General features: G+C 43.2%; 3 protein-coding genes across 3 annotated transcripts; 1 reads left to right on the forward strand and 2 right to left on the reverse strand.

Moving 5' to 3' along the window:
• The first annotated feature begins 16813 nt into the window (after window positions 1-16813).
• LOC133912986 (ferredoxin C 1, chloroplastic-like) lies at window positions 16814-17496 on the forward strand. Its single transcript, XM_062356001.1, has one exon. It carries the CDS (start codon window positions 16888-16890, stop codon window positions 17338-17340), a length of 453 nt encoding a protein of 150 aa, XP_062211985.1. The 5' UTR covers window positions 16814-16887; the 3' UTR covers window positions 17341-17496.
• Window positions 17497-17641: 145 nt separating this feature from the next.
• On the reverse strand, window positions 17642-20089 carry LOC133912987 (glyoxylase I 4). The gene is made up of 3 exons (XM_062356002.1): window positions 19588-20089; window positions 17955-18038; window positions 17642-17838 (listed from the first exon to the last, which is right to left on the reverse strand). Exons 1-2 carry the CDS (start codon window positions 19967-19969, stop codon window positions 17995-17997), a joined length of 426 nt encoding a protein of 141 aa, XP_062211986.1. The 5' UTR covers window positions 19970-20089; the 3' UTR covers window positions 17642-17838; window positions 17955-17994.
• Window positions 20090-21022: 933 nt separating this feature from the next.
• On the reverse strand, window positions 21023-26316 carry LOC133912988 (E3 ubiquitin ligase PQT3-like). Its single transcript, XM_062356003.1, has 7 exons — window positions 25657-26316; window positions 24020-24113; window positions 23475-23615; window positions 23323-23384; window positions 22813-23199; window positions 21907-22624; window positions 21023-21685 (listed from the first exon to the last, which is right to left on the reverse strand). The coding sequence occupies exons 1-7, from the start codon at window positions 25841-25843 to the stop codon at window positions 21286-21288; spliced, it is 1989 nt and encodes a 662-aa protein (XP_062211987.1). The 5' UTR covers window positions 25844-26316; the 3' UTR covers window positions 21023-21285.
• Window positions 26317-27024: the final 708 nt, after the last annotated feature.

Consider the following 27024-nt stretch of genomic DNA (forward strand, 5'->3'; position numbering starts at 1 on the left):
TACTGGAGAAGATGATAGCTCTCGGGACATAGCCGGATGTAAGATTTAGCTATCATTTTGCTGCTTTTGTTGCCATTGTCGAGCTCTTTCGGGTGACTCTTTTTTCTCATTTTATCTCTATCCCTGTAGGACACTGCTACTCGATTGAGCAAACTATTTGCCAAAGAGGCACAACCATGCTCCATCCATCCCTACTCCCTTATGAATCCTCGACCATCGGTGAGAATTTCGAGTGACTCTTTTTTCTCATTTTAGCTCCATCCCTGTAGGACACTGCTACTCAATTGAGCAAACTATTTGCTAAAGAGGCACAACCATGCTCCATCCATCCCTACTCCCTTATGAATCCTCGACCACCGGTTAGAATTTTCTTGATTAAGAAAGTAGCACTGATTGTTACTTGTTCAACCTGATTCATCTTTTGATTCTAGGTTCTAGTCTTTCACCAAGACAGAAACATCTCCACGACTAGGGTCCTTGTTCTCGAGGACACCTCCTCCTCTGGTGCCAGCGATGAGCAAGGCCCTCGCCCCGTAACTAGTCTTGTTGCAGAGGAAAATGAGGCCAAAGGGAAAGCATCGACCAATCAAGAAGCCAAAGGGTCTCCTTGACCCAAGAGATCATATTCGCCATCTGATCTGCTGCCCCTCAAGCGCACGTGGAGAAGAAGACAACTAGTACTGAAATAGAGTCCTCAAGAGATCATTTATCTAGCTGCTACTTTGGTTATTGAGCACATACCAATTAACGCCTGGTCTATATGGGTGACCTTTCTACAGGTAATAGCCGGAGCCCCTCCTCTATCACCTCCTCGAGTAACCGCCAAGCCTAATGACTCGATAAAAGAGGTAACTCGTATCAAATTGACCCCCCTTATGTTGGTCATTATTCTAAGCATTTGCTCGATAACTCTAGAATGATGATGAATCATTGCGGACTGGTTTTTTTGCAGGCAATGGCTACCCTTGCTTCATTTGACCCCCAGGTCATCCCTTTGATACAGCTGGTCCCAGATGCCGGTATGATGAAGAAGATATTGACTAAGAGGAAGAAGTTGGACGTCCTTTCAAGCATTCCAGTCACCAAAAGGTTTTACTTGAGTATTTATCTTGAATAGTAGCCTTCCTTTCCGTTCCTTACTTTGTTGATCGTAGGTCATCACGCCTGAGAAGTTAGAGGAGTAGACGGCAAGCATTTCAGCCAGTCCATTGGTTCCAGCTTACCCCGTTGTGTTGCCTCTGCTTTCTCGAACAGAGCAACCTCCCGCGAATGCACTCGAGCTAGACTCGAAGCTCAACACAACTGAGGTCCTTGTGACTTTGTCGACTGTTGATCCTTGGGCATTAATAAAAGCTCGAGTCAAGGTAATAAGCCTTTGTGCATTCATTATACAACCCATCCTTTTGACCTCGTTAACTCTGCCCCTTCTTTTTTAACAAGGCCATGAAGGTGCAAATCGAGTCATGCTCACAACTGTAAGCACCTAGGTAGCGACCGCCAAAGATCAGCATTTGGCGATCGACCACTCTGACCACCAGAAGGCCCTCGAGGAGAAGGATGTCCTGCTAGCTACTCGCCAAGAAAAGACCAACAATTGGTTTACTTGTAGGTCACTAGTATATGATTCGAACGGCAGGCAGATGATGCTGAATTATTTTTGTTTGCTTTCCCAGCTCTCGAAGCCAACTTGAAGATCAAACTCGAGGCTATCACTGAGGCAATAAAAGTCATCAAGAAGAAGGATGAAAGGCTGGAAGAACTCAAGAGTGCTTTGAAGAAGGCAGAAACTGATTGGGATGCCATGGCCGTCGAACGGGTTTCTGCAGTTGTCGTGCTTCAAAAGCTAAGGGAGCAAACCCTCAACCGAATGAACTAGTCAGCTTTCATCAGCGCTGATGCAATGCTTGATCTCCTCAAGAGCTACAACCCCAATCTTGACATATCGGTGGTGAAGGAGGGGTTCAAGTGCTCTACTAAGGAGGTAGCAGATATTATTCAAAGCGTCAGGCCTCTGATTCCTGCCTTTGTCGAGGCTTTAGCACTTAGGCTGCTTGATGATGAAAGCAAGGGTAGTCCTTCTAGTTGATTTCCTATAGTTCTTAACTTAAAACATTTGCAACTTGTCATGTGATTTTGGGATGTTTGTGACATTACTGCTATTTTGCTTGTCTAGCATGTTATTGCCTACTACTTTCTTGTCAATGAAATAAAGTTAGCATGAGTAGATACAATACTGATTAGTACGTGTTAGAACTTCCTTGGAACTAACGAATTTCATATCCTTTTATACTTGAAAGCTCAACTAGACACATTATTAAATGCATTGGCTCTCGAGTAAACACTCGAAGTAGCTGACAGAGTAAGGAAAAGAAAAACTAGTGCAAAATTAGGAATAGAGACAACATGATGGTTTTTGCAAACTTAAACCGACTTGCGTACTTAGTCAGCATGCGAACATGAACTCGATAGAGAACACATATGTGACCGACTAGAACTTCAGAACCTTGTTGGTAGTTAGGCGTGAGATGTTTGACAATCTCTGATGTCGTTATACCTTGTGAGGTGTAGTTGTCCGTCATTGACCCAATACATGCCTCTATTGGTTCTATTCAGTAATTTTTGCAAAAAACCATGTATTTACAAAATATGGTATTACTATGTAGTCCCTGACTCTCTGGTCGAGGAGAAGATTTCCTGATCGAAGAATAAGAAAGAACATATATATACCATCGAAAATATATGATATAGTCCCCGACTCTCTACTGAATGACTGGATCGAGTGAAGAGTAGAGTCGTAGCTTCGAAAATATGTGATGTAGCTCCCGACTCTCTGTTTGATGTGATAATCAAGACAGAGAGTGGAGCTGTAGCATCAAGAAATACCCGGCATGGTCCCTGACTCTTTGCTCAATGAGTGGATTGAGTAGAAAGTAGAGCATAAGCGCTAACATTATGTGATATAGACCCCTGGCTCTCTAGTTGATGTGATAATCAAGATAGAGAGTAAAGCATAAGCATAAAAAATATATGATGTAGCACCTGACTCTCTACTCGATGATTGAATCGAGTGGAGAGTAGAGCATAAGCATTGACTCATTACTTTTTACCACATGCTCAAAGGCACCAGCCCCCGAGCATATGGTTGCAACTATGTCATGCTCATCGAGTGAATTCGAATAGCCGGGTAGGTGAAAATTAAAAATCCACTCTTGTTCGTGCTTGTTTTCATCGCAACACCTGATTTGACGTTCCATAATGATGTAGCATCCCGCCACATAGGGATTGGACATGCCATAATGCCTTAGTGACATTTTGGCTTTCGCCTGACACACCAGCCTGTAGACACCACGCAATCGAACGCAACTGACATTATCAGATCTTGACGATTTCACGTCTACAGATCAACCCATTCCCTTGACTATAAATAGAGGGGACCCAAGGTCATCCATGTTCACCCCAATATCCTTTCATTCTTCCTTGCACATTGCTCAGTAGTGCTTGTAGATTTTAATACCATAGCCTCCACTCCACTGTCGTCTACCAAGCAATGCTAGGAAAACGAAGAAGTAGTACCTCTTTCCCCAAAGCCTCTTGCCATTGTTTCATTGGGAACCATCATCATCTCATCCGATGAGGAGGAGTCGAGTGACGGACCTAAGAGAAGAAGATGCAGAATATCCGTCAGAGTTCATCGACCCTTCACTCGGCACCTCTAGTGCTTCCTCAACATCGATGCCACAGAACGAGCGACACGGACTATGCAAAAGGGGGATGAAGACGGTGATGATCTCGATGAGATCATCGACTAGGTCACCGACAAAGTCTTCGGCGATGGAGCCCCCGAGCCTCCGACGGTGAAGAAAGCATGATCGTTGACTCCGTCGACAACCGCTAGATCATCTCCGTGTCCCACGGAAGGTCCTTCGGCATCGCCGGCGTTGGACAGCAGCTCCAGCATGGGTAGGGTCTTCGCTTCAGCCACGTTGCTAGCCCTTTCGTTTGCTGGTGACTAGTCCTCGAGGCGATCAGCTGCCATCCCAAGGAGGAGCAGAAGAGGTTCCTCGACTCATTCGAGGACAAGTAGGGTTCCACTTCCTACACTCTTCCAGCATATACTTCCAAACTCTTGGAGGTGATGGATCTTCACTGTTTGCAAGAGTTAGGTGAATCCTTTCTATCAACTTTGCACTAGCCACACAAGTTTGAAGGCAATTAAATTGCCTTCTTGGGTCCCATGAGAGCCACCACTTCTTAGTACGGGAGAAGACCTCAGATATTTAAAAGTTAGTCTGATTAAATGTAATCGACTAACCTTCAATTTACCTTATTTATGAATGAAACTGTCGAAGTTGATCGATATTCCATGAGTTTTCGTGTATGTCATTGCTTGTTGTAGATAACCGCACTGATCCAGGTTGAGTGACTTCAACTACTATATAGGGCCCTTCCTACTTAGGTGATAACTTGTGGCGCCTATCCCATTTCTGTACCTTGCATAGAATAAGGTCCCTAGCAGTGAGTTTTCTGGGCTAGATCTTATGACTGTGATATCTATGTAATGCTTGTTGATACTTAGCTGATCATATAGATGCTCATCACGATACTCCCCAAGGAGTTTAAAATCATCTGCCCATAAATACTCTTGCCCTTCTTTCGAGTAACTTTACACTCATGATGATCCAAACTGCAACTCAGTCGGGAGCACTGCTTCTGCCCCATAGACTAAGAATAATGGAGTTTCACCGGTGGCTCTGTTAGTCGAGGTGCGGGTGGCCCATAGTACTAAAGGAAGTTCCTTCACCTAGCGTTCCGAGTAGGCTTTCAACCTATCGAAGACCCAAGTTTTGATACCCTGCAAGACTATACCATTGGTGTGCTTGACCTGACCGTTACTCTGAGGGTGAGCTATTGAAGCGGAGCAAGTTTTTATGCCAAATTCTTCATAGAATACAGTAAAGGTTCCGCTTCTAAACTAACCACCATAGTCTGTAATTATTCGATGTGGAATGCCATATCGAGTAATTGTACTCCTCATGAACTTCTTAGCTGCTTCTGCGGTTATCTTTCCTACTAGTTTGGCTTCTATCCACTTACTAAACGTGTCGATAGTTACGAATAGGAACTTATAACCACCTTAGGCCCTTGGGAACCGTCCTATGATATCCAAGCCCCACACGGAGAAAGGCCAAGAAAGAGGATTTGTTTACAGAGCTTGGGCTGGTCGAGTGGTCTACCTTCTAAAAAATTGGCAACTCTCGCACTTTTTGACCCGCTCGGTACATCTTGGAAGGCAGTCGGCCAATAGCACCCTTGGCAGAAAACCTTTCCGACCAAGGTGTGGTATAACACATGATTACCACACATGTCTCTATGGATATCAAGCAATATTTTATTTCTCTCTTCCCGAGTGATGCACTTCATCAAGGTTCTGTAACTCCCCTTTCGGTAGAGCTTGCTGTCTACCAAAGTGTACAGCTTGGACTTATGAGCAATTTTCTCTGCAGATGCATCATCGTCGGGGATCTCTTGACCTTCGAGATATGCTTAGAATGGTGTCGTCCAAGTCGGCTCACATTCCAGTAGTGCAGCCTCTGTGTCTACAGGTTCTGCCTCACTGACCTGACCTGACTTTTGGTCGGGTTGGACAACATCTATACTCGAGGCTATCAAGATAGATGATGAGGAGTTCTCGACGAAGACTCTCATAGGTGTTGGTGAACGAGACGAAGCGAGCCTGGCGAGTTCATCGGCGGTGGAGTTATCGCCTCTCCAGATGTGTGTGACTTCCAGCCCTTCAAACTTTTGTTTGAGCTTTCGTACCTCGTTTAGATAAGCCACCATGTTGTCGTCCAAGCACTAGTACTCCTTTTGCACTTGGTTTACGACTAGATGTGAGTCCCCTTTCACGAGTAGTCGCTTGATTCCAAGTAATGTAGCTATACGGAGCCCGTTTATTACTCCCTCATATTCTGCAACATTGTTAGAAGCTTTAAATTCTAATTGAATGGCGTACCTGAGTTCGTTGCCCGTTGGAGATTTGAGTATGATGTCAGCCCCCGAGCCTTGAAGTGTGAGCGATCCATTGAAGAAAAGCGTTCAGTGGTCCTCGACCACGTTTGGTTTTGTTTCTTCAATGTTTGTCCACTCAGCGATGAATTATGCTAGTACTCCTGACTTAAAGCTTGCACGTGGTGCATAGTCCACATGGAACTCTGAGTTTGATTGCCCATTGCGTGATTCACCCAATAACCTCCCTATTGCATATAACATCCTTCAGCGGATGCGTCATCACGAAGGTGACCTTGTGCGCTTGGAAATAATGTTGTAGCTTCCAAGAAGTCATCAAGACCGCGTACAACAACTTCAGCACTTGTGGGTATCATAGCTTGGCATCATGTATGACTTCGCTCACGTAGTAAACAGGTTTCTGGATCTTGGCCTTTTTATCAGGACATTTCCCTTCGACCACTAGGATCGTGCTTACAACTTGTGGGGTAGCTGCAATGTACAAAAGAGCTCCTCTTTGTCATTAGGCGGGGTTAGAATTAACGGAGATGATAAATACCTTTTCAAGTCTTCAAAAGCCTTCTTCGCCTCTTTCGTCCACTCGAACTGGTCGTATTTCTTCAGCAACTTGAAGATAGGCATCCCTCGCTCGCCCATCATGGAGATGAATCAACTGAGAGATGCATCCTATCTACTTTTGAACCTCCTTCAGTGTTCGAGGTGACCGCATCTAATCTAGAGCTTTGATTTTGCGCGGATTAGTCTCATTGCCTCGACTTGACACTAGGAAGTTGAGAAGCTTACCGGATGGAACACCGAACATGCACTTCTTGGGGTTGAGCATCATGCGGTACTTCCTAAGGTTATTGAATGTTTCCTTGAGGTTGTCAATCAATGCCTTTGGTTCTATATTTGACTAAAATATCATCGACATAAGCTTTGACATTGCGCCCGATCTAGGGCTATAAACAATTTTGAATACACTGTTGATAAGTAGCACCTGCACTCTTCAAACCAAAAGACATATTTACATAGCAAAATACACCAAAGAGATTAATAAAGGCAATGTTTTCCTCGTCCTCTATCCCCATGCTAATTTGATGATACTCAGAATAGGCATCTAGAAAATATAGCAATGCACAATCCGTCGTAGAGTCGATAATCTGGTCGATGAGAGGAAGAGGAAAAAGACCCCTGGGACAAGCTTTGTTGAGGTCGGTAAAGTCAACACACATCCTCTACTTGCCATTGGTCTTTTCATGAGGACTGGATCTGCGAGGCACGTGGAATGACATACTTCTCGAATGAAGCATGTCTTTAGGCGTTTCCCGATCTCCTCCTGTATGACTTGCTTTCTGTCCTCCGTGAATCTTCACTATTTCTGCACCACAGGTTTGGCGCCGGGTTCCACAGCTAATCGATGCTCCATCACCTCCCTAAGGACTCCGGACATATTAGAAGATTTCCATGCAAACACATATTGGTTTACCTGGAAGGAGGTGATGAGCTCGAGTTCCTATTTGTGGTCAAGATAAGCCCATATCTTGACCGTCTTTGTCATTTTAGACGGGTTGAGGGGCACTGACTTGATTCCATCATCTGTCTTCTTGCTCTAGGCGCCGTCGTTGGTCTCACCCTTGGTGGCATCGTTGGTCTTGGAAGTATCAGTGAGACTCACGAGCTTAGAGTCCTTGGTATTGTCCTTGCTCTTGCCAACGGCTTGACGCCTCTGATGTTTAGACTCTATGTCTCTTGAGGTAGTCGCCATTCGGTAGAAGTGCTTGACCATCTCCAGGCTCTACTTATTGCACTTGACCGCTGCATGTTGATCTCCCTTGACTGTTATGACCCCTTTGGGACCTGGCATTTTGAGCATCTGGTACGCATAATGCACCATGACCACGAACTTGCCCAGCATTGGGCGCCTTTAGAATCATATTATACGCCGTTTGAAGGTCAGCTTCTCTGTACGGAAGTTGTTGGGTGCGCCGAACGTGACCAGTAACTTTATCTGACCAAGAGGCATGGTCGATGAGTTTGGAGTTATACCATGAAAATGCTCAGCTCTTGCCATGAGCTCCAGCCTTGGGATTCCCATCTTGTCTAACGTCTTAGCGAAAATGAGGTTGAGCGAGCCGCCCCCGTCGACCAATGTTTGAAGAACCTTGATGTTGAGGATAGTAGGATGGACCATAATTGGGTACCGACCCAAGTGTGGAATCACGATTGGGTGGTTAGCTTGCTCCAAGGTAATCAGAACCTCTAACCACTTGAGGTATTGGGGAGGCCCAGTCAGAGTCAGGTTAACCTCCCTTTCGACTGCCTTGTACTACCTTTTAGACTTGTACGTTGCGGATCCTTTGAAGATGTGTGACAAATTCTGATCGGCCTTGCGGAACTTGAGCTTGCCATCGTCAGCGCCCGGCTTGGGTTGTTTTCTATGGTAGTCAGCAATAGCAACCTTGAGAATTTCTTCAAGCTTCTTGTTGATAACTTGACACTCGTCGGAGTCATGCTGGTTGGACCGATGAACGGGACACCATTTCCCGTCACTACGGCTCTGGCCCTTGTTGTCTCTGGTGTTGCGTGACTTGCTCCTCTCAACCGCGGCTACGATTGTGTCCAGATCCTTACGCTTATTGCTAGATTTGCTCTTACTTCCCCCCGTTCCTTGAAGACTCGAGCTTATCTTTGCCAGACTAAGGGGTTTTGGCATGTTCTCAGGTTTCAGCACACTTTGCAAACTTATCGGCCAGCTCAAAGGGTTCTTTGACCGTCTGGATTTTTGGGTAGCCAGCTTCCCAACCAGATCTCTGTCCTTGATGCTTCTCTTGAAAGCGATGATGACCAACCTATCGAAGATATTTGAGATCATATTACCCCTATCGTTGAACCTCTAGATGAAGCCCCAAAGACGACTAGCATGTTGCGAACGCCTGGTGCTCTGCTTTTTCCCCTTCAGTGTAGCCCTGCAGTGATCTCCCAATGAACTCCCCATATGTAATCCTACTGGTCGCTTTTGGACCACCATTCTCATAATGGAATCCAGGTGGGGATACCAAGGTTGATCGTCAAAAAAAAAAATCCTTCTCTAACCAGTACGCCATTAGCATGCTAGGTCACTTCAAACTACTTGACTAGTTGAAGGCCTCAGACTGGTTGTGGTACTTGAGAATGCAAAATAAATGATTTTTAAGTGACAAATGCAAGTATGTCACCGTTGCAATTTGGACTAACATTTTACTAAAAAACTAAGGGCGGCCCTGGAAGTTCTCTTTTATTTACTTTACATTCATCTCTTGATGCTCTCTCTTCTCTGTATCATCCTGCCATGGCGTATGTCCCCATCGCGCAGCCTGTGTTCATCCTAGCACTTCTAGCCCTAATACTAGGGCTTAGTTCACCTTGCCCTGCAAGCGCACTCAGGTATGTTGCTACCTAGTCCTTGGTCCCGATCTAGGCCTAGAGCAACTAGGCTTTAGCCCTAGGCCTAGTTCTCATAAGCACATAAATTTCACTAAATTTTTTTCACAATCTTTTAAAAATATAAATTTCACTAATTTTTTTCAAAATCTTTTACAAATATAAAGGAACTAATTCAGAATATACTAATTCAAATCGTAGATAGCCATGACATATTTCGACATGTGCCCCGGTCGTTAGGATTCAACTACCACTCTACCACATCATGGAGGGTTTATTTATTGTGATTGCCTTAATCCACATATGACCACCTATGCTATAGGCCTCATATATTTTCTCCGTTTCATAATATTTATTTATGGTCTTGAGAGTATTTGTCTTAAATTGTTTGTCCATTGCAGTAGTCAAGGATGTTTTATGGTCTATTTTCCTGCTATGTTCTTAAGTGCATGCATGTATTTACTCCAACGCTGATGAGTTGTTCTCATTCTTGTATTGATTAGGGATAGTAGGATCATCTCACTATATTTTTCCACTCGATTTTAGTATTTCTTAATTTTTACGTAATAGTAGATATAGACAAACATTACGAAACGAAGGAAAGACTTAATTGGAATCAAGTCGGGCATGGGGGTGGAATGAGGTGGCGGGGGCTCCTTGGGAAACCGCCTCTGGGGATTTTTAACAAAAATGAGGAGGAATCAGAATTTCCTCTTCTCCGGGTTGGAGTAGCAAGGACAAACCGTGAAAATTGTTTCCCCGGGATGTGTTGGATCATGGGTTGATTCCAGTAAAACCTGATGATGTTTTCGCAAAACCAATAGGTTTTAATACCCGCGCAGGATCCGGATGGGGCGATGCGGGCAAAAATTTTTAATATTATATTTTTGTATCACAATTTTAGAAATATTGCACAAATTTGAAAAATTACAAAAATATTACATTGTTGCCAGATGGTTTAGTGAAAACCAATTTTCGCGACTTGGAATAATGAAAATTTATATTTTTGCAGTTGGGTTTATCAAAATTTTAATTTTCGTGGTTCGAAATTGTGAAAAATATTTTCGCATCTTCAAAGCGTGAAATTTTGAAATTTTCGGGACCGTTCAGAGAAAACTGGATATTTCACGCGACCATTGCGCAAAAATACTTACTGGGGGCTCAGCACAAAAAACCTATTTTTGTTGGATCATTGTGCAAACCTATTCATGAAAACTGCACTGTCTGGCCCGTGCGCTTCGCCTTTAATCTGCCTATCAGTCACGCCCGGCCACACCTAGTGCGCATTCAGCTGAGTCTGCCAGTTGGGAGAGAAGAGGAAGAAGAGGATAGAAGAGGGAAGATGAAGAGAAGGAAGAAGGAGGAGGGAGAGGAAAGAGAAGGAAGGAGGGAGGTAAAAAAAATTAGCATGTTTTTGTTAGTTTTGTTTTTTTTTAGGTTATGTAATTTTAATTAGATATTTGTTAGTTTTAGATGTACGTAGAAATAATTTATATTAGGTAAATGAGTAGAGGAACAAATTTAGATATATGTAGAAATTATGTTAGATGTATGTAAAAATATATATTAGTTTTATATGTATGTAGCAATAATTTATATTAAAAATAATTTAGATCTATGTAGGATGCAATATTTACTTTAGGATAAATGAGTAGGGAAAGAAATTATAGATTCAGTTATGTTATCATGTAGATGTATAATTTAATTTGTGATATTTATTCTAGGTTACACATATTGAATTGCGTATTTTTAGAATATTTGTACTGATATAATCTTACTTGATATAATTTTTTATCCAGTTTAAGAATATTTTTGTAGTTCATTGTAAATTATGTCATGTCGTAGATATGTGAAACGCTATAAGCCTTAGAGTAAACTTTTTTAAGTAAAATTTATTTTTATTTTTTTTAATATTGTTTTAGATTTAGGTAATTTTAGTAGTCTCTTGTTATACATCTATGTAAGCTTTAATTAGATATTAGGAAAAAAAAAAGAATTTAGGTTATGTTGGTTCATTATGTATGTAAGATTGCATATTAGAAAGATTAATTGTAGGTTATATTTTAGGTCACTAATATTTAATTATGGTATAGAAATTATGATTTTGAAGAATTTTATTTGTAATTAACGAGATAATAAGTTGATAATTTGTTTTGATATATTTTTTACGTCACAGTTATATCAAACTCTATAAATCTTGGAGTTTTCTATAGAAATGGTTAAATCCGTAATGATCTATCTGGTGTTGATTTGAGCAATTTTCTGTTTACCATCCTTGAGCGCCCAAACCTTGAGGGTATAAGGATGAATGAGATGTTAATGTGGTTCACTCGATATTTTCAGTTGGATCCTGACACTTATTATGTTACAGTGCAATGCATGTGAACTCGTACGTTAGATCCAGTTTTTGGGGAGTTAAAGCCGGTGTATCGAACAGACAAGTGGTTGAAATGATTGGAATGGTGTAGGTGGTGTGGGGCTGAGTACAATATGCTGGTGCCGGCATGTCCAAGAGAAGTGTATGATATTAGCAGTGCAGCAACACCGGTAGAAGAAGAGGATAGGCAGGGGCACGCAATGTCAATGGAGGAAGTTAAGCAACGGTAGACGGCTAAGGTAGAGGTTGTTGTGCATAGGCATGTGAGAGAGGTTGAGGTCAGGCTAATGCAGGGGAGCAAATTAAAGAAATTGTTGTTGAGCGTGAGAACGTAGACCGTAACGCGGTCTATGAGGAGGAAGCTTTATTGTAATATGTAAATATAGGTGATGATGATGATGATGATGATAATGAGTCATCTAATACTGTCATCCCAGATCAATGAAACTAGCCTGACAATGTAAGGATGCAAGTTATGTAGAACCATGATTTCCCTTAGGAGTATGGTTCAAGTATGGTTCACCTCAATCAAGTCTTTCCTAATCAGTCTGAAATGAAGGACGCAATGGCACGATGGGCAGTGACATCACATAGAGAGGTATGGGTTGCTGCATCAAGCTCAGAAAAGTATAGTGTCAGGTGCAAAACTCCTGGATACAGCTTTTATGTTCATGCATACAAGCTGAAGCATTCGACCTATTGGGTAGCCTCTAAAGTGGTTCAACATAGTTGTAACAGTTGTAAGTTACAAGACATAGGTCAAAAGTATCATAACCTCACTACTGCACTAGATGCAAATGAATTGTTCATTGAGATTGTTCATAAGCGGGACATGAAATGCTCGTTCATCTAACGAGCAATATTACGACAAATATGAAATTACTTATCAAAAGGCTTGGTGTGCAAAGTAGAAAGCCTTAGACAAGTGGTGGTGTACATATGAGGCTTCTTATAGTAACTTACCATGTGTGTTTGATATTCTGAAGAAAAGAAACCCTAACACATACACCGCATTGCTGGCATTTGCTTTGTGTGGATGGCACATTCTTGACTAGAAAGTACAAAGGTCAGATTCTCACTACGATTGGAGTTGATGCAAATAACTAGATACGTCCTTTGGTATTTGCGTTTGTGGAGGGTGAGAGCAGGTTGAGCTGGCTCTGATTTTTTAGGCATCTTAAGGTTAGGGTTGTCCATGATCAACCAACTGTTTGCATCATACATGAACGGTATGCTGGGATATTATCTGTTATAAAGACACTGCAACATGACCGGTCATGATATGTTGGTTGGTCTGCACATGTGTATGCTAGTTCTCAGTCTCTACGCCCTGACTAGGCAGGAGGCTCTGGTTGGGACGCACCTGTGTACGCTAGTTCTCAGCCTCTGTGCTCTAACCAAGCAGGAGGCTCTGGTTGGGCCTCGCCTATGTTCGTTCATACGCCGTGTATGTCATGACTCTTTATTTCATAATCTCTGACTTAGTATACATTATATGGCAATACTCACTTGTTTGTGCATGATATAATGCAGGTATGTTTCGCATTGAAAGTACTGCACAGGTTTTCAGGAGTTCACCGCTCTCCAGCGGTAACTCGTGGCTTGACTACAGAGTGGCCTTCAAAGTAATGGGCCCATCCCAGTTCTATAGTGCACCTCCAGCCACTCAGGCTACGCAGCAGGAGACGGAAAACACCTACAGTCTCCAGTTGCCCAGACGCGAGCGCCGTGAGCCTGATTGGTACTCACCTTCCGCATAAGACCATCCTCGAGAGGAGGAGGCAGCCGTTCCAGCGTCAGCACGGAGGCCAAAGCGCACCAGAGGTAGGGCCCCAGATAGGGGTTAGGGTACGAGCCAAGCATAGTTTGTTTTACTTGTATGCTTAGTCAATGTATTTTGTTCAGATTATTGCATGACTATTTATTTTGTTTAGCTTTCTATTTCACTAGTTCAGACTGTTCCTGTATGATGAAAAAGGAACCACTCCGTGTTGCCAATAATCGGCAGATTAATCAGGGAAGATGCTAAAGTGCGTGATTCATCAAATCCATAGCACTGGCTGGTACAACCGGCCTATACCTATAGTGGGTGAATCATGGCTTTAATGGCATGCGCAATGACCAATCACTTGGTGCATGCACCGCCACTCGAAAATTGCCTGCCTGTGATGCGTTGCGCCTCTTTCTCTCTCTATCGGCCTCACACCACAAATTCGAACACATGATAGGATTCCCTGATATCTCTAACACAGACCACAACCACCTACTCTATATAAGGTAACCCTAAGGACGAATACGCTTCAGTGCATACAAATCGACTACTTCATCTATAGCACAATCCCATCTATGGCTTTCGAGTCTGCGTCCGAGTCCAACAAGGGTAAGGGCAATACGGGCCTTACGAGCTATGATGCGATATTCTTGATAGACTCAAGCGTGAGGACGAAAAGCGAAAGAGAAATGAAGACCCAGAACAGAAGAAAAGGGAGAAGGAACTGCAGATAGAAGTGCATGAGGCACGCATGCCACGGTGCGACTACGGTAAAATAGCACGTCAGAAACTGTTCCCGCTTGCCACGGTTGCTTGGTACCGTTGTGGGGTAAATGTACATGACATCCTACCGTGCTATGAATTTCATCTAATTCAGCTGCTTCCCTCCACCAGTACAATAAGCATAGGTGCAAGTACAAATAGTACGCAAACAAAAAAGAGTACGTGAACATCAACTACGGCTACGAGGAGGCTGAGGCAATGAGGTGCGCGGATGTTGAACGACCGAAGATAAGGCTACATAAGCTCAATGAAGAGTGGTGAGATAAGTAACTCACTATATATGGTAACATGCAGGTTCCTCCACAATACGTGTGTGGCCTACCAGGTGTGTTGGTGCCTATGCAGCAAGCCCTACCCTCATAGATGCAACTTTCAAGAGATCTGTTTGGAATATCTTAATGAGAAGTCTCCATCTTTTCCACCAATTCAGTAGATATTTTCTTGCACCTGATAATCTATTTTTCCATAAGGCATGCTTCATTTAGCGATGGGGTACTGCATGCTATTATAATTTGTCTTAAATTATCTAGGAATAGGGTACGAGTCAGTGCATATTGCCTTATATACTGTAGCCACGGACAAGCAACGAATGCTTACAATAAGTCTTATATGTGATGTGATGTAATTTACTTTCATCAATGAAATTACCAGAATTTATCATTCTGCATCTTTTCTAAGCCCAATGCTTTTATAGGATTCTCCTCCTTCTATGCAGAGATAACAATAACTCCTTATTGAACTTTTGCAGAATGAGATGACCACACCAAATAATAGTTTTAACAGGGAATCTCTGTCAAGCATCAATGGCATAACTTTTTCAGCTTCCACAGGGGATCCCGAGTCATTTGTCATTGTGCACAATACTCCCATGCTCCAACCCCCAGTCATACTCATGCACTCAGTCCATGCACCAGCCTCTAACCACCATAACTAACCCCACCCTGAATCATGGATAGACCACTTCTTTCTCACATCTCTCAACTGCGATGTCTTCCTCAACTTCACCAAGCCCACCTAAGAAACATTATGGGACTTTCATCCCCCAGAGAGTCGAACCACCGATGTGCTTCTGTAGCAACCCTTGTAAGCTTCGCGAGTCCCGGGATATCTCCTACACCTATGACAGACGCTTCTTCATATGTGCCAACTACCAGTACGACCCGCCTCGATATGGACCATATGACTACCCACCGATATAGCGACATAGATCACTCATGTGGCACTTTTTATACGATTCCATGCATCATCTTACTAATCTTCCCGCTTTATTTTATTTATCCAGTCTCCTCGCCTATTTGTGACTTCATAGGATGGCTGGACATGGAGCAAAATGAGCACCAGAAGCGATAGGTCAACATGAACATACAGTGGAAGAGACAAGCTTACGAACGTCGGGAGTACGAGCAACAACAGGAAGAACTATGGCTTAAGTGGTAGAAGGAGGAGCATATGAGGCAAGCCCTGATGCCCTCGGGAAGGGCAAATATCCTAGGTGCACTCAGTAGATCATCTCTTATAACCCAGGCTATTTTCATTTCCTATGGCATGTTAGGTTTAGCAGCGTCGCGCTATTAGGGTAGTCTTTAGACGTACCTTACCTGCTAACGTTTGTTGTTGGCATCACTTTATGGTTAGAGTCCATTCGTGCAACGACGAAAAACCCCACATCCATATAATGTTTATCAGCGTATGTAACCTCCATGTCGGGTTTTATGATAATTATGCTTCACAACTGCTATTATTCGAAAAATTATATTTTGTATCCTCCCAAGGCTTAAGATTACTCGCACAATTTTACATCAAATAAATAAATAAATATCAACAATATTACATCGAACCAAAAATTAAGGAAAAAATTGAACCATTACATGATGCAGTTTGGACAACTATTTGCATAACAAACATTTTTCGCCGAACCAGTTACTAAAAATATTTTTTGCATGCATAAAAAATTTTAACTAATTTTCATATTTTTGGTACTAGAAATAAGGCAAAAATAAACAAAAAACCTATTTTCACATCACTGATCAGCAAAAAAATTAATTTTTCTATTTTCATTGTGCGAAAATATTTTTGCACCACCAATCTACAAAAATACAATTTTTGTCGCGAACTGTGAAAATTATTTTCGCACTTTTAATCATAGAAAATATTTTCTGTTTTTCAAGGAGCAAAAATTTAATTTTTCACGAATCCGAATAACGAAAATCCATTTTTCGCTTCTTCATAGGGGTTTTCATAACACACGCCTTCTTAAAAATTCACGCACGACAGTCTACTCACGACCAGAATCGACCAAAACTCACATCTAGTGAGCCACTTAAAAATTGAGTTCTTTTCCGGTCTAGATTTTACAATCGGTAACTTATTTGTACACTCGGGACAAATTCGGTGACTACTGGGACATTTTACACGAGAAGAAAAAGAAAACGAAAAAGGGAACACAGCGCCTTATCCTCTACCACGCACCACCCCTTCACTCACTCTCAGTCACACCCTCTCGCGGACGCGCCCCCACGCGCACACCATGGCCGCTGCTTCGGCTTCATTGCTCCACCTCGCCACCCCCAACCGCTCCCCGGCCCCGCGCCTCAGCCTCCGGCACCCCACAGTCCAGCTGCTAGCGCCTCGCCGGCCCAAGGGCGCGCGCGTGTCGCCGCCGCCGCGGGCGTACAAGGTGACGATCGAGCACGGCGGCGAGTCCCGCGTGGTGGAGGTGGAGGAGGACGAGACCATCCTGTCCCGCGCGCTGGACGAGGGCCTGGACGTGCCGCACGACTGCAAGCTCGGCGTGTGCATGACGTGCCCCGCGCGGCTGGTATCCGGGGAGGTGGACCAGAGCGACGGCATGCTCAGCGACGATGTCGTGGCGCAGGGGTACGCCCTGCTCTGCGCCGCGTACCCGCGCTCCGACTGCACCATCCGCGTCATCCCCGAGGACGAGCTGCTCCAGGTCCAGCTCGCCACCGCCGACGACTGACGCCCACCGGCGACCAGCAGACGGACCAGGGCATCGACCTCCGGCAGTGTGTAGTTCACTGGTCCATGTGTCCCCAGACTTGTACAACTTTGTTGATTAGTACTAGTGACGCGAGCTTTTTCGAGAATAGTTATTATGGTACATTTATTTGCCTAATTGCCTGTGTCAATTGAGTGACAAGTAGGGCACTCAACATTCAGTAGCTACGTACAACAATGTTGTTATGAATGCTTCAGTAGTTTCAGTTTATGGATTACAAGAAGTCAAGAACGGGGTAGAACCGTTGGGACGACATTGGCAATGAAAGAAGCAAAGCATTGAAATTTCATCTGTCACAAAGTACAATCCGGGTCGCATATAGAGCCATATTACAACATAGGGAATTAGGTATCGGGAGCTTTGTTAAGCTTCGTATTTATTTATTTATGGGAAGGAAGCTTGATTCAGCGATTTCCATTGTTTTCAGTCTCCGGTGTCCCACCATCTCAAGGGCATTGCCTGCAACCAATCCACAGCGATGAGATGCATAACATCGTCAATACAGTACTCATAAGCAATAATTCACTAAATCAAAGAGCATCAACCATAGATATATGCCACAACAACTGACTTACAAGCTAAAGCAGAAGTAGGACGCAAATCATACTCTTCGATTTATTTATCCTGTGTGCTCGAGCTTGTAACTTCTAGGCCATTGCCTGCAACAGAACCAAATCAGAGTGTCGTGTATGTGGAAAACAGCAAAACATAAGTGAATGTTTATCTCACTTAAAGCTCAAAACTCGAAACTTTTACAAGCAATAGAGACTGACTACTGACTTATGATCATTGATCAATAATATTCTGAATGCAAAACTAAATGACTTCTAAAATTATGGAAGATACATCAATATGTGTTTTCAGTTTTTTTTTTTTTTTGTGTGTGTGGGGGGTGGGGGCTGGTTCAGACATGCCACACAGACCAGTAGTAAGTTTTAAACTTGTAATGGAAGAAAAGGTTTGAAGAACAGACTAATATGAAAACCAATGGATAAAAGCTGCTTCATCCTTTCTCTGGGAAACCTTTATATAGCCAATTGAAAGTTGTATCTCATAATAAGAATTATCGTCCAAAAAACAGTTGTCCTTTTAAAGAAGAAGCACTTGTCAGATGCTTCAGGGCATGGATTTAGGCAGCTCAGTACCAAGTCCTCAAAGGCTCAAACACTGACTATTTTCCTATATGTTGGGAAATAAGTTACATCTAGTAGTTGCCTGGAACTGATACCAGGTAACAAAGATGGAACCAGTTGTCAGTAATTCGATCACTGTTTTCAAAAGTGTGTACTACTTTCAGGAGCTACCTAGTTAAGATTGATGAAAGCACTTTAAGCACATATCCAATTGAACTAGTAGACCTTAACATAATTTGATAAAAAGGTACACAGGAAAAGCAGCAACTGAGCACTAACTTGCTACACCTTGATGGATTTGTCATAATCAGGCATGCAATTAACAGATCAGATAAGGACAATCTCTGGTGGTCAAAAGTAAAGAGGCCTATAACTATGCATATGTTGCAAAGAGAAACTGCATAGCTTAACTAGAGCAATTCCAAAAAAATAGTAATATTACAGCTCAAAAGGCAGAGTTGCATCACTGAACTATTCTGTAAGGAGGACATAAATCGTGCATAGAGCACAACCACAATAATCTGCAATTTTCCAGAAGAACATCATAAAATGGCATGCTGCGCAATTAGCACAAGTCAGGATTGAAATCCAAGCAAGCCCTAGGCAATAGGGACTGCATGAGACCTATGTTCCCACTTGAAGCAAGGCCTAAAATTTCAGCATGCCCTACAATTCTACTCCAGAACACTCAAATATCCCCCCTTTTCCTATGAATCAACAAGTTCAGTTCTCAAACTAGTTCAACAATCGAATGGATCAGCCGGAGAACTCCAGTTGAAAAACTTTGAACTTGCAATCTACGAAAAAAAAAATCATGAACCATTGTATTCGTGCTAACATCAGAAGTCCTGATCTTGTAGACTTCATATTATGTTACTCAACTGTGAACGAATAGCGGCCAGACAAAATATGAACTTTAGATACTCGAGGCCTGTTTGGATAAGGGGATTGATACAAACCCTTAGGATTTAGTCCAAACTGTAACATTATTACTGTGCGACCTTTGCAACCTCGCTCGATCACCGTATCCGAACATAAATTGGGGTGCAATTACAACGAGTAGGGCATCCCTTACCGTCGGGATCGAAGAAGAAGACCTGGCGCGTGCGCCCGTCTGGCTGCGTCTTCTCGAACACCTCAGTTCCGCGCGCCTTGAGGCCCGTGACGAACCCGTCGTAGTCGGCGACGGAGAAGGCGAGGTGGTGGCGCCGGGGAAGCTGCGCGGGCGGCGCGCCCGAGGCGCCTGGGCCCACCGCCTCGGGGGCCGCGGCGGGGTCCCGCTCGATGAGGTGGAGCGCGACGCCGGGGGTGCCCGGGAGGCGGAGCCAGGCTACCTGGAAACCCGAGTACGTGGGCGAAGGGACGCGCTCGAACCCCAGCACGGCCTCGTAGAAGGCGGCGAGGCGGGCCACGTCGGAGGTCTCGCGCGCGATGTGGTTGAGCTGCAGCGTCGCCATCGGAGGAGACGGAGGACACGAGAAGCGTTCGGGGTGCGGAGTGGAGGCGAGGTAAGCGTGGGGACTGAGGAGCGGCCGGCGAAGAGCTGTCTCGTCTAGTAGTGTGTTGTCTGGTGAGGCCAGCGCGCTGCACACGTGTGGAGCAGTCGAGCGCCTCTTTTCTGTTTGTTTATTTACGTTGAAGAAAGGGTAAATTCAATTTGAAGACGTCTGATTCGTATCACAAATTTGTGCTATGTTCGATCAGAAAACTAGACATTTTTTCGAACAATTGATGTGATTCCCAAGTTTGCTGTTTGACAATCCTTTAAGGGTTTGCTTGATTGGTTGGATGAGGTTTGATGAGAGATGTTATCTGTATTTTTGAGATGTTTGATTGAATAATAGATGGATACGGTCATTCAGCTTTGAGAAATATTGCTCACAGATGTTGGATAGACTGAGTCAATATTTTTAACCGGGCGAGGCTATCCACCTTGTCTAATCATGATCATCAGTAAAATAATTAGTGATAAATAACATTGTGTATTACAAATTAGTATTTATTACTATGATATTATTGTTGATAAGTGTTAGTGTATTTATTAATATATTATTAGTGTGTCGATTAGAGTATGATTAGTGATAATTAGTATATTTTATCGTTAATTAGTAATAGTTATAATAAAATTAGCATTAATAAGTGTCAGTGCGTGTTGATTAGTGTATGATTAACTATTATTATTTGAACCTAAGATATATAATTTTGTTAATTATTCTCATTCTATTCATCCTCATTATCCAACCAAACATAAAATTAAACCATCTCATCCACTGAATGATCACATCTCTAAAAACATAGATAACCATAACCCATTTATCCTTACACTCCAACCAACCCTAAAACACGCAGCAGAATCTATCAAGGAGCATAAGTAGAACTGGAGTAGAAAATGCACTGCTACAGAACAAGTGAAGAACAACAAATCACAAGCTGATATCTTTCAGCACGTCGCACATGCGTATCAACAGCAAAACGAATATGAAAGGGTAAAAGTAGAGCAAATGCATAAATTTAACTCAATAACTAGAGAAATTCATTTATCTTTGGAGATATGCCATTGTAGGAAAGAGAGCTGGCAATGCTCTCGTAGTACAGTTTGGTATATGAATAGTTGATTACATTTTGCCTGGGGAAGATCTGCATGTTTTCCTGAGCTTTCTGAGAAGGTTTCATCCGCTTTCAGAGGCATACATACAATTGCAAGTAGACTAAATCTTAGCGAGCATTGGAGATCAGCAATGCTGCACTTGGTCCTCCCAAGTACCATCTTCATTCAGTGCCTTGTGACCAGGGCGACGGATGATCTGCGCCCCCATCTCCTCTTGAAGTTGCGCTCATCATCGCTTGAATCCTCACGAGTCAGATTCCTGGAACTGTCTCTCGACCTCCGGCTGCTTTGTTTATCACCATCCATTGGAGAAGAAACACGCATTCTCTTCCTACTAGAGTGATCCTCATGGTAGTCATTGAAGGCTTTATCGGAACGCCCGTGGTCCCTCCACTCAGAGCTTGATCTTGTTCTGTTCCTTGACTCTGAACCGTGTGATGAACCTAGTTGTTGGTTGCGCTCTGATGATCGGGACTGAAGACCAGTGGCTTTGGGCCTTTCAGCCTGCCTTGAAGGTGCCGTAGCAGCTTCAGTGTCTCGCAGAAGTCTAGGCTGAGTATCATGCCTAAACACAACAACAATATGAACTATTAGCGTTGTAATGGAAAGAGGATCTAAGCTCTAGATAACTGGCAGCTGAGTATACTTCACGGGAGAAAATGAAACCGTTCTAAAAAAGTAACTGAGGTTAATCAAGTTGTTCTATTAGCTGCTTTTATGTCTATGTTCATTCTCTGTTACAAGTTACAGCTAACAAGGCTGCTAGGAGTCTACGACTATACATACCTATGATAGTTCGCTGGATAGCATTGCATTGCAAGAGCCTGCGGTGGCATGCTGCTGAAGGAATTAACACTATATGGGCCCATTGGATAACCACCATAAGGCATGTCCATTGAGCCATACATGTAAGGTCCATTCACCCAAGGATATCCACTGACGAAAGGGTTGTAATATGCAGGGTTAAATGGAGCGTTGTAACCATATTCGACATTGTTAGGGTGAACAATCTTAGTTGAGTCTGCCTTCTTCCGCTTCTTCTTCTGTTGATCTGTCCTGGTGGCATTCTGTTCCAGTGCCCCTGAAACAGTGGTGACCTTCGAAGTTGATCCACTTTCATGTTTTGGTTTGAGGACTTCAGCGCTTGCTACAGCCTTCTCTACTGACAGTTCTGCAGAACTGCCTTCATCTTTGCTCAGATCAACATTGACTGCCAATTTCTCTAGAGGCTGGTTCACTAGATCACCCTCTGTGGCTACCTGGTCCATAGATTCCTTTATCTCCCTTTCTGAGGCAGCAGAAGGAGCTTGGCTTGGTAATTTGGGATCAGGGTTGCTGCCTGAAGAACTTCTGTGCTTGGTTGTACCACTTGTAGTGCTGCTAGCCTGTGTTGCCAACATATTGCTGATTGTGCTCCGAAGTGTTTGGTTGGGAATGAGGTCATCTGCAAGCGCCTTGACTCCACAAATGCACTTCGATTGCGTAATAATGTAATCCCGAATGCCTGACAAAAGACAAACATAAAGTTGTTACTCACCCTGTTCGAAGCATAATTACTTGACGTGGAAACCCAAGATTTTAAAACAAATTTGGAGTGTAACACATCTTGAATACTTTTGAATAATGCATTGATCGACACCCAAAGCCAACATTTAAATATACAAACATATGGAGTATATGAAAACCACTTACATTTATCACAGAAACTGTCAAAACAGCACTTGCTTGTCAATACTGCATCTATCATCACTTTTTTACACAGTCGGCAGTGGAGCTCTGCTGGCAAGTCATCAACAGCACTCAGCGATGCAGCTGGGACAAGTGCTTCTAGAATGCCATCAACAGGACTTACAGCTACTACTGGGGCAAGAGACCGACTCATTTTATTCTTGTCAAAACTGGGATTACCAATTGTCGGGCAATGGTGAATAAAATGCCCTGGGATCCGGCATCTATAGCAGATATATCCAGGTGGAGGTGTCGTGCTTTCCTGTGGGCAGTGTTGAATGAAATGACCTGGAATTCCACAAGTGCGACAGACGTAGCCTAGTGGAGGTGTCTCCCTTTCCAATGGTCCACCTTCAGTTATCAAATAGAGCACAGGTCAAAAACTCAAAATACGATGCAACCAGTTTGCATATTTGCACAATCTTAATACAGTCAGCAGAACATGAAATTCAAGTAACAAAGCTTTGACATTACCATAATGACGTCCTGATGTAAACCTTCCACTGGCTTGTCCTCTTTTAGATGGGTGCTCTTCCCTACATGGACCATGGAATGAGATTATCATTAGCAAAGGTCACACAACAGCTACTACTATTCTGTGAGAAAAGGGAATGTGATATGCTTACAATTTGAGTTCAGCTGCATCAATCACTGCTTTGATTGCAGCATCTTCATCTTGCACTTCTGCGGAGGAACATGATTTAGAGTTTGAGTCAGTAATCACTGACTTGCTTGAAGGTACAGAACATCCTTCTGTGACTTTCAGCCTGCAATTAGTTACATGATGTTAGTATACACAAATAATATCTCCTTAGCCATCATTTTCTCTTGCAAGGTGTCAATTGGCACGGATTTAATTGATGCTTGATCCATGGACCTTGAAAGTGACAATCCAGTTAAAATATGCTTGGACAGATAGGTTTTCGATTTTATACAGAAGATATATAAGATTAGGGCAAAAAGTAGAGACAAAATCCCTTCAAGTTGTCTAAGAAGAGCAGAAGATATATTAACATCCTAAAAAGGAATTTAAAAGGTAGCAAATTCCAGATGAACCTAGGTTCCACATGAATTATTCTGTGGTTTAAAATGTTTCTCTCCCAGCCTCTTTGTCCAAACAGGGCAACAGTGACTTAAAATGTGAAGTAAGAGATTGAAGAGGAGACATTACGAGGATTCCAAGACGATTTTCTCTGACCATTGTCCAGTAATTCTGCGGATCTGCACAGTTGTGTTCTGCCGTACCATGGCATTTTCACCATATTCTGAATTCAAGAACAAGCACAGAAAAGAGAAATTATTGCACTAAACAATACATTCTTTCAAGCGAGAAGAGAACCCTTCTAATGTGCACCAAACAATGCAATTAAACAATGAAATTGACTTGTTTAAATTGAGGCATACTGGATTCATGCATAGTGTCGCCAAATAAAAAAGAACAGAACAATTGATGCAATTCACAAATATAAGCATTCCATGGGGATTACAAGGTGCAATCTGCATGAGAATGTCGAGTTACATGTGGAACATCTTTCGATCAGGATACAGCTTTGCGGAACACCTTCAGTGGCACATCCCATGGACATACCGGAAGATAATAGACCATGTAAAATTACATCATACACATATTACAGCTCTCATCTTTTTTGAACAACTTTAGTACACAAGGAAATATTAACCATCATACAGAATAGAATACATAGTTCATAGCGTTAACAAAATATTTTGTGATCTACATAGCAACCAACATCAAGATCTTAGATTACCGTAACATTTGGGAGAGCCATCAATGTGCATCGACACAGAAATAGCTGTACCAGGTAAGGAATCGAATTGAAAGGACGCACATACAGCATCACTGGATTGTAACTATTAAGAGATCACTGGACTGAAAGCATGAAGAAAAATAAAACTAGCTGCCCGTTGCTTTGTTCAGAGCTACAGTTACGCACTTAGCGGCGACAACTGAACTCCAAAACAGTACCCACCAACAGGAATCCATGTGTCTTGATCTATGTATGTATGTATGTATTCATGTATATATATATGAAGCATATTTGGTACTTCTAGGAGTATGTACTCTCACATATGTATCTCATAACATAGTAAGTATCTCATGTGATAAATGATATGTACATGAAGTATGTGAGTATATAAGATCATCCAAGTGGTATGTATACTTTTTTAGGTGGTTTGTACATATTTTTTTGAGTATATTACATTTTATGTACAAATATGAAGGTATTATCAAAATCTATTAAAATTGATGGACTTCTTTTCAATTTTTTCATGTAATTCACATTAGAGTATCTTAGAATGAGTATATAAGTATATTCATAGTGATAAAGGATTATATCCAGTTCATTTAGGTGGCATATCATAGTAGGGAGTATGTACTCCCGGAAGGTGCAGACTAGTTTTCCTATATATAGGCCTCTAACGTGCAAACAAAGCTCAAACTAGTCCTATAGCTACAACAAGAATTCGCACATACAAGAGACACTAATGGGCATGCTTTCATTCCCAAGCCGTAAGGAGAGAGCTGTATACAAAGCCCTGTCTTGTCCTAAAGGCTACACCATGAACCCACACATCCCAGAGGCAAAGAAATTAACTAATCTCCGAAAAAATTTATCATTGAAAGATGAGGTGCACATGATTTTTCTTAGAGAGTACATAATTTTATTACGATACACAATTTTGTCGTGCGTAACTGTTTCTGCATTCATGTGGAAATTTCACAGAACCATATGCTGTGCTGTATAGATAATTGCGAGTATAATGGAACTGCTTGGCGTTAAAACGAACCTTCGCCAGTCTGGGCGTTGGAGATGGCGATACCCTCCCTGGGGCCGTGGCCGCGGGTGCGCCCACGGCCGTGCCGGTCACTTGTCAAGATAAATTGCTTGAGTTCGGAGACAGAGATAAAAGCATGGGGCACAGGTATGGAATATATTTCTTTTTCACTCTTATACTGGTAATACACAACACCCATGATGGATGGCGAGTTCCACTAAAAGGCCTCTCTTTCTCACAATATTTTACGAGTCGGCCTGAATTTTTTTTTTTCTCAACCGAAATACACCGAATTGCAATTGCAACGAGAGAGAGTTACAGATAAAATTCGATCTATGCGGAGCAGATTGGCGATCGGAGAAAAGCTCGCGGATCCCTTCGAGTTCGGCCGGTGTATGGGGTCGAAGCCCGGAGTGGAGACCGCGCGACTTGAACGGTAGGCCGCCGGGGTGAGGGTGCGAACGGGGAGCTCTGGTTCAGGACGCCGGGGAGCGGAGGCGCCGGAGCGAGACGATACCCTCGGAGGAGGAGGCCGGATCTGGAGTCGTCGCCGGAGCTAGGGTTTCCGAGGCGCGTGCTGAGGTCGGCTAGTCGATTGGATTGGGGAATTTTGCGGAGGAGGCGTTACGGTGGCGGCGGCGGGTTGGCTGTTTATAGGAGAAGGGCCGAGGTGGAGGGCGCGACGCGTGAGCGAGTTCGACGCGGTTTCTTGTTCCGTTTCCGTGGCCACGAAGTTTCCTGCGTTACCGACCCTATCCTTGCGGACTATCCCATGTGCACGTAAACATGTCTTTGGGCCGGGCCGGGCCCGGCCCGGCCTGAAAGCTGGGGTGTGGTGCAGTACCAATCAACCAAAACCAAATCGCTAGTACGACCATAAACGAAGTAGCGGGCAACCGGAGAAGATGACACTCGAATCCAACTTTATGCATGCCTCGAATAGATCCATGTAGATCGTGACCAACAAAGCGGAATCCCAACTGTATTAGGTCTCTCTTAGTCCAGCGTCAGTTATCTCCATGGTGTACGGGATCAAGCTCTTGGAGGTCGATTTGTCGTGGGTGGCGGTAAACATAATCCACTTGAACCGCCACAACAAGTAGGTCTCCAAATACCTAGAAACGACGTCGTCACCCGCCATGGGGTGTGTGTAATCCGATGTCAGTCAAAAAATATAAAACATTAAGCATGTAAATGCAGAACATTAAGCACGTGAAAGAACATATGTTACGTAACGTATTGAGTAGCTTCATACGTCTCTAACCCAACATCCTATATGTTGGAGCACTGTCATTCCGCATAAAGGCATCTAATCATACCAGGATGTCGTCGCGCCAGGTGGGACCTACATCCCTCGCACCCACCACTTGGCCTACGCAA

Source organism: Phragmites australis, chromosome 3, assembly GCF_958298935.1.
Source record: "Phragmites australis chromosome 3, lpPhrAust1.1, whole genome shotgun sequence".
Lineage (NCBI taxonomy): Eukaryota > Viridiplantae > Streptophyta > Magnoliopsida > Poales > Poaceae > Phragmites > Phragmites australis.

Excerpts from the sequence above, each read along its gene's own strand:
- LOC133912987 (XM_062356002.1), bottom strand. The coding sequence starts at position 19,969 with ATGGCGACGCTGCAGCTCAACCACATCGCGCGCGAGACCTCCGACGTG. Across the intron at positions 18,039-19,587 it reads CTTCTTCTTCGATCCCGACG|GCAATGGCCTAGAAGTTACA; the intron begins GTAAGGGATGCC and ends GTTCTGTTGCAG.
- LOC133912986 (XM_062356001.1), top strand. The coding sequence starts at position 16,888 with ATGGCCGCTGCTTCGGCTTCATTGCTCCACCTCGCCACCCCCAACCGC.
- LOC133912988 (XM_062356003.1), bottom strand. The coding sequence starts at position 25,843 with ATGGGTGTTGTGTATTACCAGTATAAGAGTGAAAAAGAAATATATTCC. Across the intron at positions 24,114-25,656 it reads CAACGCCCAGACTGGCGAAG|AATATGGTGAAAATGCCATG; the intron begins GTTCGTTTTAAC and ends TCTTGAATTCAG. Across the intron at positions 23,385-23,474 it reads GATGCAGCTGAACTCAAATT|GGAAGAGCACCCATCTAAAA; the intron begins GTAAGCATATCA and ends TGGTCCATGTAG.